General features: G+C 40.3%; 1 protein-coding gene across 1 annotated transcript in view; it reads left to right on the forward strand.

Moving 5' to 3' along the window:
• Positions 1–1,508: 1,508 nt before the first annotated feature.
• Positions 1,509–11,972, forward strand: part of TPBG (trophoblast glycoprotein) — a 69,512-nt gene continuing 59,048 nt past the window's right edge. The window contains exons 1-2 of the mRNA XM_010861946.1: positions 1,509–1,581; positions 3,241–3,358. Of these exons, the coding sequence (XP_010860248.1) occupies positions 1,509–1,581; positions 3,241–3,358 (191 nt within the window). The remainder of the gene's footprint in view (positions 1,582–3,240; positions 3,359–11,972) is intronic.

Raw genomic sequence — 11,972 nt, forward strand, 5'->3', positions numbered from 1 at the left:
TGACAGGGGGCGTCTCAACCACTGGACCATCAGGGAAGTCCCTCATGATTCTACTTTTAAGAGCAGCATAAAATAGTGTCTAATAGGTTACCGGAAAGTTCAAGCACTAAGAGAAACCAAAAGGACACAGGAGGAAGGCTTTTCTTCCTATATGCCCAGGAAAACTCTGAGTTAATGCCCACAGAGAGAAGAGAAAGAGATGCCAACACAGACTAGTATTAGTTTAATTGAATCTCCCTATGTGATTTGATTAAGACTTCTGAAGCAGGGGTGGCGGGGGTGGAGGATGGGGAGGTATATTTAGGGTTGTAAGATAGGGCATTCATCACAACTTTGCTTCGTGCCATGTTCTGGTTATGTAATTATGAAATAATTCAACTGCCCTCATAAAATTATATGCACATTAAATGATTACATTTTAGAAACGAAGCCCTTGATCCTGCTCAGTTTCTAACCCATAATACACTTGGCACCACTGGAGAGAGTTGGAAGGGAGACAAAAAGTGAGCATGGCTTGGCATTCTTACACTAAAATTCCTGCTGTGGAAGGTTGGCGCTTTCAAAGAACACCAAATACCAAACTGGTATTTAATTTAAAACTCTTTAACAGCAACTTGCCCAACAACCACTTCAACTTCACCGCATGTCAATTCTAACTAGCAATTATGAGACTGCTGCTAATGCCATCAACAAAAGGGGAACCTTTGAGTTAGGGGAGTAGAGGGATTCTAAAACCACAGAGATCAAGAGACCAGCATCCTGTTTCTGAAAATGCAAATTCGATAGTAGTTTAGCCAAAATTCAGAACAGAGGTTTTGAGTCCTTTTTAACTGAAAACTGCTTTAGACAGGTGTACCTCATTTAGTTACGCTCTTTCTAATTAACATGGCAAAATGATAGTAAAATACGTGTTCTAAAAGCCTCTATCCTGAAACATTCATTTTCGTCATATTCATTTTCACAGTTAACAGTACCTCAATGAAGAAAAGATTAAGTGGGAGGTGGGAGGGAGATTCAAGAGAGAAGGGACATATGTATAAACTCTGGCTGATTCATGTTGATGTATGGCAGAAACCAACACAACATTGTCAAGCAATTGTCCTCCAATTAAAAATAAATTAATAAAAAAAGAAAAGATTAAGACCAAAGATGTCCTTTTGTAAATGTCAGGGAACAATGAGATGTAGACCGAACTTCTTTAAGAAGAAATGCCCCGATAATGGGATATTTGGGGAAATTAGGGATCTTGACCCCGATTCAACAGTTATGTATCTCAGCAGACATTCTATGAGGGCTGAGTCATCCGTTCAAGTACATCCTATTCAAAACATTTTAGACTTGCACAGCTTGTCTTATATTTCAGTTTACATTCGTGTTCGTCAGTTTATCCAGAAGATCAAGACAGAAAGAAAGCAAGCACAACAGGAAGAGGGCCTGAGAAACACATCTGAGGTCTCCGAGGTCAGCATGCTAAGAACCAACCTCGGTCAGCAGCTAAGAAGCACGTGATGACTGACACATGCAGATTTGACCAGCTTCTCAGTGCTGGTTCCAGAGGAGAGCCCTCTGAGAAAGCCAGAAGTACTTTGGGTCAAGACAGAATTCTGGTCTTGGAAGAAGCCCACAAAGCAAAGCCCGCCTCAATTCCAAATGCGAGATCAGTCTTCAAAAGGGCATGCAGATCCTTCGAAACACAAATAAATTAGACCATAGTTTCTGATTTGGCTTCATTTTTCTAATTTTTACTTTCTTTCTATATATGTTTCTTTCAATATATTTATTGATTTTGAACTTTGCTAGCGGGGGCCAGCTTTTCAAACTCTGGTCTTGTCTGCGTAAAAGTGTATCTCTTTCATAAATATAACTGATTAAACCTTTGTACATATTCACATAGTTAGCATTTAAGAACAACAGGTTTAAGTGAGAAGAGTTGGAAGAGAGCATCTTTGTATTTTCAGTGGTATGATCATTGCTGTTTTCTTAGATTATTAACATTTTTCTCTTCTCAGCAGAATCTGTTTTGCAATCAGAAGTGGAGTGGCAAGAAAGTTTAAACAGCAGTGGAGCAGCAATTCCTGTGGATTTCCAGAGTTTTTCTGGCTCTCCACTAAGCCGATTAAAACTTTCTCAATGACACCAAAAAGGGCCCCCATGATTGGATATCCCCAAAGGAGATAAAACAAAACTAGAATCAAGCCTGGAGGTTCTAAAAATCAGACCCTAATACTAATAGCAGCAATTGTTTTCTAGGTTCATTTAAACAGTCCCTCAATGAAAGTGTGTGTTAGTTGCTCAGTCGTATCCGACTCTTTGCCACTCCACGCACTGTAGCCCTCTAGGCTCCTGCTGCTGCTGCTGCTGCTAAGTCCCTTCAGTCGTGTCCAACTCTGCGAGACCCCATAGACAGCAGCCCACCAGGCTCTGCCGTCCCTGGGATTCTCCAGGCAAGAACACTGGAGTGGGTTGCCGTTTCCTTCTCTAGACCTTTTAAACATCTATGCCACTAGATGGCACTATATAGACATCTTCATTTTCACTTTTCCCATCTCAACGAAATCGGAAGGAGGCAAAGTATTAAGTAAGGGCATCCATTCAGTCCTTGAAATTGCTATCGTTTATTAATTTAACTAAATCTTTAAATCATAAGCCTAAACACCTTATAACCAATTTGCCAATAGTTTAATTCTCTAACAGCAAGTACAGTTCCATTGATGAGAGATTGGCTCAAAAGCAGCTTTAGATGTGTTATTTGGCAGCTAGGAAACTGAATAATAAGAAGGTCAGAAAATTGATAATATGTGAAAGGGCATATAGGAAAAAAGAAATACATTTACAAGAAATTGTCTAATCTTGTCTTCTCTTTGGTTTCCATTAAAACTCCCAGTGCCTCAGAAGATTGTCAGGGTAATGTTCCATCAGTAGTGCTGTAATGTATTCTTTTGTTAGACCATGAGGATTGGAGACGAAAAGGCCCATGCTAGCTAGCAGGAGACACAGGAAGAGATTATGTATGCAAATCATTCCATTGCTCTCTACCGAGAGAAGGTTTGTCTTGTAATATTTCTTTTAAGTTGCACAGAGAAATCTTTGGTTGTTTGCCAAAAAGCAGAATTGGGAGGTTAAAAAGAAGGGGAAGAAAGGAAGAGACAATTTGAAAGGAGCATGCAAAGCTGTGATGAACAGTCAAAAGATGTGTGATAACTGCAGTGTCTGTGATTTCTTTCTTTTTTTTTTTTTTAGGAGCTGAGAATGGAGAGGATCTAGGGGTGGGTGAGGAATGCAAAGCAGTTTGGAGAAGCAAGGTTAAGTGTATTCAGGCCTGGGGAATTGAGGACATCTGGCCAGATACAGACCAAAAGTAACCTGGGAGACTAGACTGGCAGTGGACAGGCATAACCCAGGTCACCTGCCTTCCTAACCCAGGATGGCTACTTCTTGATCCCCTTTCCCAGGAGCAGACAGCCACATTCCACAGAGTGGAGGTGCCAGATGCTGCTTCTTTGCCCAAAAAAGACAAGTGGAAACTGAGACAGAATTTTAAAGACATCAAAGAGCCTGAGTGAATAATGGCATCCCTGGAGCTGGCTGCTCTACTGGTCCAGTAAGGTCAGGCAGGATGAAGATGAAGGAGTTGGAAGACTGGTAGGGATGGGAGTAGGGGGTGATAGAGAGCTGGTTTGAACGAGCTTTCTTCTTCCTCTAGGATAGAGTCAGTAAACTTGGTATTCTTTGTACTTGAGCTTACAAACATTGGCTGCTCTCTGAAAAGGTCACCCTGCTATTCAGGCAGAATTTGTGACTCTCAGCAGCTGGGAATACCTTGGAACCAAAGAGAACCTATTAGGAGAGGGGAAAAAAAAAAAAAAACAAAACCTGAACTCAATCACTAAGCCAAAATATGGGGGAAAAGATTAACCTCTAAAGGTTTTTTTCTTTAATTACAACAACAACACAACATTTCTCTTTGATTCATAACCTTAATAAATTCTGCTTATCATTTGCAATAATTCTAAGTTATTCTAAAGACACTTTTTTATTATTAGAAAAGAGCTTCATGTTAGTCTAAATTACTTTAGTAAAGAGATGCCCTATTCCTCCACTAGAAGTTATGGAAAAATCCATAGGAGAACATGTTTTATTTGCCCTAATGAAGAAAGAACCTAATAAAGAATTGCTGAATTTTGGAGAGGGGGGAGCTGTGTTTATTATACCCACAATAAAATGTTAGGCTGCTACATCAGAAAAGCCTTGGTTCATTTATTTTGACACAAGCATTTGAAATAATTTAGTTTCCTTGGTAAATGGTCTGTGGAGCTCTTTGCAGTGTTGTTAGCTAAAATATTATTAATGTGAATTCACTCAACACATCTCATATTTTTGCTGAGAAGTGAGATGTGAACATTGCATTTTATGGGAACACAAATTGGATGAGGGGAGCAGAGAGAGGCACAGGGATGAACAAACAGTGGGGTTGAATTTATGAAGTTCTGCCCCCAGTGGCTCAGCGGTGAAGAATCTGCCTGATACAGGAGCTGCAGGAGATGAAGGTTCGATCCCTGGGTCAGGAAGACCCCTGGAGGAGGGCATGGCAACCCACTCCAGTATTCTTGCGTGGAGAGTCCCATGGACAGAGGAGCCTGGAGGGCTACAGTCCATGGGGTCGCAAAGAGTCGAATACGATTGAACTGACCTAGCATTCACAGGGCACGAGCAACTGGAAAAAAGAAATCAGGAAACTTAGATTTTGCTATCAATTATTCAGATTCAGCTTAAAAAATAAATTTTATGGTTAATAAACGTACTGGGGATGGTTTCACGTGGACTGTTTGCACATTGCCGGGGTTTTCCTGAGCATAATTCAGTGTCATCTGGTTCCTACGTGCTAAATTCATTCCCCTCACAAATGTTCCCTGTGTCCTCGTTCATCTAGTATTTCATTAAGTTTATGCTCGTCATCAAATTCTAACGTGACTATGCTCCCAGCCCTACCCCAGGCTGCATCAGGGGCCCTATTCTGTGGCTAGGAGCTTGGTTGACCAATTGTCCCAGTTTGTCCAGGACTGAGCAGCTTCTTAGGATGTAGGACTTACAGTGTCAAAATGGGACAGTAGCAGATAAACTGGGAAAACAGATCACCCCAGCACTGCTCCCCCCGCCCCCCAAGTACACTTCCAATAGAGCTCTTATAGACAGACTACCATTTTGATTTTCTCTCTCTCTCTCTCTGGCTCAGAGGGTAAAGTGTCTGCCTGCAAGTGGGAGACCCAGGTTCGAATCCTGGGTTGGGAAGATCCCCTGGAGAAGGAAATAGCAAGCCACTCCAGTACTCTTGCCTGGAAAATTCCATGGATGGAGGAGCCTGGGAAGCTACAGTCCATGGGATTGCAAAGAATTGCACACAACTGAGCAACAACCTAACTTCTCTCTCTCTCTCTCTAGACTGAGTTTCTGGCCTCTTTGAATCCCCAGCATCTAGCACAGGGCCTAGTACTTCACTGACACAAATGTTTGTTGCACACTTAGACGAATGGAGAAATGTATGGAGAGAATGACAACAGTTTTCTTTCTTTATTTCCCCATGAAGAGGAGAAACTTATCCTTTCTGTGTTGCAGTCCTATTATAGAAGTGCTCATGCTCAGTCACGTCTGACTCTTTGTGACCTAATGGACTGTAGCCCACCAGGCTCCTCTGTCCATGGGATTTTCCAGGCAAGAACACTGGAGTGGGTTGCCATTCCCTTCTCCAGGGGATCTTCCTAATCCAGGGATCAAACCCAGGTCTTCTGCATTGCCGGCAGACTCTACAGCTGAGCCACCTGGAAGGGAAGCCCTTACAGAAGGTTTTCAGAGAAAGGAGGCCATCAGAAGAAGGCAGGGTTTCAACTGAAGCCCAGAAATTCCTGGATAACTTGGGCACTCTCTTCATAAGGAAGAAGCCCAAGGAGACACCATGAGCTGCCCGTTCTCTCCCCTTTATGTGCAGCTCAAGCATTTTCTCTTTTAAAAAGAATTCTTTTACTCTCTGGCTTTCCATTCTGGGGCTTTAATAGCATTTATTTGTCTCCTCTACTGCTCTGAAAGTGTGTGTGTGTGCTAAATTGCTTCAGTCGTGTCTGACTCTTTGCAACCCTATGGACTGTAGCCCTTCAGGTTCCTCTGTCCCTGGGATTCTCCAGGCATGAATACTGGAGTGTGTTGCCATGCCCTCCTCCAAGAGATCTTCCCATCCCAGAGATCAAACACACATCTCATGTCTCCTTCATTGGCAGGCAGGTTCTTTACTACTATCGCCAGCTGGGAGGCTCTGAGGGCACTTTTTAAAAATTGAGGTACAGTTAATTGACAATTTTGTGTCTGTTTCAAGTGTACAGCAAAGTGATTCAGTTATATGTGTGTGTGTATATATATATACTTTTTCAGATTTTTTTCCATTATAGGTTATTACAAGATATTGAGTATAGTTCCATGTGCTGTACAACAGATCCTTGTACATATATAGTACTATATATATGTTAATCCCAAACTCCTAATTTATTGCTCTAACGGCATCTTGAATTGTCTGTCTCTTATTCATTCATGGATCACCAGAAGCTATCATTGTATCTGGTCCATAGTAGGTGAGCAATAAAGGAACAAAAGAAAATGTTGAAAATAAAGAGGAATTCATTCACAAGCATTTCATCAGACTGACATAGACATCAGAGGTGCTGAATTTAATGAAGAGATACTCATAATAAGAACATAGACTTAGTAAGCACTCTGTATTATTGTATTTAATCCTCACAACAAACTTCATGAAGTTTGAATCATCCCATGAAGGAGGAAATGAAAGGTCAGAGAGATGAAGTAATTGCCCAAAGTCACAGAGTTCACAAGAGGCACAGTCCAAGCTGGTTTCACATTCCGTTTCATCTCACCTGCTTTTATCTGGGGACAGAGGTTTTTGATGTGGACAAAGAAAGCAGGAGTTTGAAAAACTACCTCTAGTATATATTAGTGATGAAGGATGAGGGTGGACAGGACATGCTGAGAAGGACATACATTATGACTAAAAGAATTTGTGGGGACTTCCCCGGCGGTCCAGTGGCTGAGACTCCACACTCCCAAGGCAGTGGGTACAGGTTCGATCCCTGGTCAGGGAATAGATCCCATATACTGCAACTAAGAGTTTGCATGCCGAAACTAAGGCCCAGTGTGACCAAATAAATAAACAAATATTGAAAGAAAAAAACAAAGAATTTGTGGAACCAACCAGCTCCAAAGTTCCCTTTAGATGGGATATTAAACATGACTTTCTCAAAGTTCTCATAAAGGATATACGTTCTTTATTTCTATAAGAAAAACTTTTGAAAAGTGAAGAAAACATCTTGCCTTGCTAGTCTCTAGAATAATCCGGAAGTTTTACCCATTTCAAAAACAATATTCAATTATATTTAGAGTCTTTTAAAATATCCACAAACGTTTTCTCTGACAATGCAATCATTATGTTCCAAGGTTGTAAAAAAAAGTCCTGTACGCTCAGTCATGTCCGACTCTTTGCAACCCCATGGACTTTAGCCTGCCAGGCTCCCCTGTCCTTGGAATTTTCCAGGCAAGAATACTGGAGTGGGCTTCCATTTCCGTTTCCATTTTAAAAAGTATTAACCTTCTAATATATTTGATAATCACATACTGATATGTACTGTATTAAGTATAATAAGAAAAAAAAGTTTTTCTTAATGTTTAATATCCATTTTTGACACTTTGACTTCTGGGATGAAATAATGTAAATCAAAGATAGCTATCAATTTAATTAAAACTGAGTTTTCTAATATTGAGATTAGCTGACAGTGATATCAAAGGCACAGCTGGTTAATTTACATTGATATTGGGACAAGAAAATTTTTTATAAACAACATTTATACCTCTGGATTTTCAGAGATCTTCAATATGGAAAGGGAACGAGATCAAAAGATAATGGAAAGCACATTGATTCTAACAGAAAGAACTAATCTGAAAAGAATGGAAGGTAGAGAGACCCAGTTAACTCCAGCTGTGCCAAACCACACGGGAGGGAACCAGTGTTAACTCTCACCTTTGCTTAGATTTATGTGACTTTCCTCTTTGCTCTGACTTGTTTTGCTGCTAGCACGGTTAATACATTCATTTAACCTAAATTTGTTCCCTCCATATTCACACAGCAGTTATCAGTGAGGTAAGGAAGTGGCCAGTGCAGCTTCCTAACTACCAGGCAGATTTTTGTGGCAGCTTCCTGTCAATTTCAAGCTCAGCTGTACCAAAGGGCTTCGGTTCCCCTCTACCCCTCCCACCTGGGACCTCACCTCCATGACTTCAGAGTGGACACAGAATAGGAAGAAAAGTCTCTGATCCTTTTCAGATCTATTTTAGGCACATGGATCAATACACACTGAACACCAACTTTAAGAAGCCACAGAGACCTTTACCTTCTTTTATATTTTTCCAATATTTATCATTCTTTATTTCCTATATTCAGGGAAAGTATGGGACAGGTAGAAGGCTGCAAGAAAAGTGGTCCTGTGGAATTCACAAAAAAACAAAATGGAGAGTTCCCTGGTAGTCCAATGGTTAAGACTCCATGCTTTTAATGCAGGGGGGATGTGGGTTTGATCTTTGGTTGGGGAACTAAGATCCCACATGTTGTGTGGCACACCAAAAAATAAAAAAAATAATGAAAGAAAGGGACTTCCCTGGCTATCCAGTGGTTAAGACTCTACACTTCCACTGTCGGGGAGCATGTGTTTGATCCCTAGTTGGGGAACTAGATACCACATGCCACACAGTGAGCCAAAAAAAAAAAAAAGCCCCTGAATGTTGGTGCATCGTGAAAATGCACAGGAGGCATGAATAGTATTGGTATCTAGAATTGAGGGCATTGCTATGATCTGAAGATCCTTAGGGAACTATAACTCTGTTGAATGTGTTCTAGTAAAATTATGAGAGAAGCAAATTTAAGAGATAATAATAGCTAAGATTTATTGAGTAGTTTCTATGTATCAGACATTTTCTTACAGGCTTTATTTTATTTAATTTTCACAATCCCATCCTGAGGGAGGTACTCTACCATTATCCCTATTTTACAGATAAAGAAGTGAGGCACAGGCAAGGTAAATTGTCTAGCATCACACACTTAGTAAATAGTAGAGCACTTATACTCAGGGTAGACTGATACAAGAGGCCAGGCATCTATTTAGCCTCTATACAAAGAAGTCTATACAAGATTGAAGGCAGGAGGAGAAGACAGAAGATGAGATGGTTGGATGGCAACACTGATTCAATGGACATAAGTTTGAGCAAGTTCCAGGAATTGGTGATGGACAGGGAAGACTGGTATGCTGCAGTCCATGGGGGTCACAAAGAGTCGGACATGACTGAGTGACTGAACTGAACAAAGAAGTCACGTAATCATGATAGACACCTCAGTGAATTAAAAAATGAACTGCAGGGCAGGAATAAGTCCTTGCATATGGTCAAATGATCTTTGACAAAGATACCAAGAACCCTCAATGAGAAACTGTCTCTTCAACAAACGGTGTGGGGAAAACTGGATATCCACATACAAAAGAATGATGTTGAAGCATCATCTTACACCATAGGCAAAAATAAATTCAAAATGGATTAAAGACCTAAATGTAATACCCTGGGCACTCCGCTAGTGATCTAGTGGTTAAGAATCTGCCTTGTAACACAGGGGATGCAGGTTCGATTCCTAGTCGGGGAACTAAGATCCCACATGCCATGGGGCAGCTGAACCCATGTACCACAACTAGAGAGCCTACCTGCTGTAACGACTGAGCCTGCGTGCCATAACTAGAGAGCCCGAGTGCTGTAATGAGAGATCCCACATGATGCAACGAAGGTCCAGCCTGCTGCAACTAACACCTGACAGCCAAATAAATAAATAAAAAATAAATGTATTACCCCAAACTATAAAATTCCCAGAAGAATTTGGGAACATAGGGGAGAGTCTTCCTAACAATGTATTTGGCAATGATTTCTTGGATGTGATATCAAAAACACAAGCAACAAAATAAAAAACAGACAAATGGGACTACATGAAACTTTAAAACTCCTGTGCATCAAAGGATACAGTTAAAAAGGCAGTCTAGAGAATGGGAGAAAATATTTGCAAATAGTACATCTAATAAGGCATTAATATAAAGAACTCTTATAACTCAATGACAATAATAACAACAACAAATAACTCTTTAAAAAATAAGCAAAGGACTTGAAGAGACATTTTTACAAAGATAATATACAAATGACCAACAAGCATATAAAAGTTGCCCAATATCACTAATCATTACAGAAATGCATATCAAAACTACAATGAAATATCACCTCACACATATTAGGATGGCTACAACTGAAAAAATAGAACGTGTTGGTGAAGATATGCAGAGATTGGAACATTTGTGCACAGTTGGTGAGATTGTAGAATGGTGCAGCTGGAAAACAGCAGTGGTTCCTTAAAACATTTAACATAGAACTATTATATGCTCCAGAAATCTAGGTATAGATCCAAAAGAATTCCAAAATAATTGAAAGCAGGGTCTCAAAGAGAAGTTTGCACATCCATGTATGTATCAGCTCTGTTTACAACAGCCAAGAAGTTGAAGCAACACTAACATCCATTGATGGATGAACAGATAAACAAAATGTGGCATACACATGCAATTGAATATTATTTAGTCTTAAAAAGGAAAGAAGTCTTGTCACTAGAAATCTTGTCACAAGAAATGCTACAGCATGGGTGAATCTTGAAGACATTATGTGAAGTGAAATAAGCCAGTCACATAATGACAAATACTGTATGATTCCACTTAAGAGTGGTCAGATTCATAGAAATAGAAAGTAGAAAGGTGGTTACCAGGCAATATTTGGGAATGGGGTGGTGGTGGTGGATCTGACAGTAATAGATACAGAGTTTCAGTTTTTTAGGATGAGATGTTCTGGAAATCTGTTGCACAGCAATTTAAATATAGCTGACATGACTAAACTGTACAGTCAAAAATGGTTAAGGTGGTGAATTTTATGAGATATATATACCACAATTAAACAAGCAAACACACTGGAGACACTGGCCAGCTGAAAGGCACATATTGACACATTTCTTCTATGATTTCTAAGATCTATTCCTGCTCTGATGTTCTTTTGCAAGATCCCAAATTGTGCACGGTGATTCCTTCTCTCTTTGCAGAACCTCTTTCTAAAGTCATCAGTGTCCACAATCTCCAGTCCTATCCTGTAGTACTATTTAGAGTCTCAATTCTTCTGAGTCCATCATCTAACAACTTTGCAAATAATGAGGCTCAGATTTATCAGATAAACCAATCATGTTAACATACCATCTCACTAAAACAGTACCCAGTCCCTTAAGCTGGAGATATACAGATTGACTATGCCAAAGCCTTTGACTGTGTGGATCACAACAAACTGGAAAATTCTGAAAGAGATGGGAATACCAGACCACCTGACCTGCCTCTTGAGAAATCTGAATGCAGTTCAGGGAGCAACAGTTACAACTGGACATGGAACAACAGACTGGTTCCAAATAGGAAAAGGAGCACGTCAAGGCTGTATATTGTCACCCTGCTTATTTAACTTCTATGCAGAGTACATCATGAGAAACGCTGGACTGGAAGAAACACAAGCTGGAATCAAGGTTGCGAGAGAAATATCAATAATCTCAGATATGCAGATGACACCACCCTTATGGCAGAAAGTGAAGAAGAACTAAAGAGCCTCTTGATGAAGGTGAAAGTGGAGAGTGAAAAAGTTGGCTTAAAGCTCAACATTCAGAAAATGAAGATCATGGCATCCGGTCCCATCACTTCATGGGAAATAGATGGGGAAACAGTGTCAGATTTTTTTTTTCTGGGCTCCAAAATCACTACAGATGGTGACTGCAGCCATGAAATTAAAAGATGCTTACTCCTTGGAAGGAAAGTTAT

Source organism: Bison bison, unplaced genomic scaffold (genome assembly GCF_000754665.1).
Source record: "Bison bison bison isolate TAMUID 2011002044 unplaced genomic scaffold, Bison_UMD1.0 scf7180017864473, whole genome shotgun sequence".
In the NCBI taxonomy this organism is placed as follows: domain Eukaryota; kingdom Metazoa; phylum Chordata; class Mammalia; order Artiodactyla; family Bovidae; genus Bison; species Bison bison.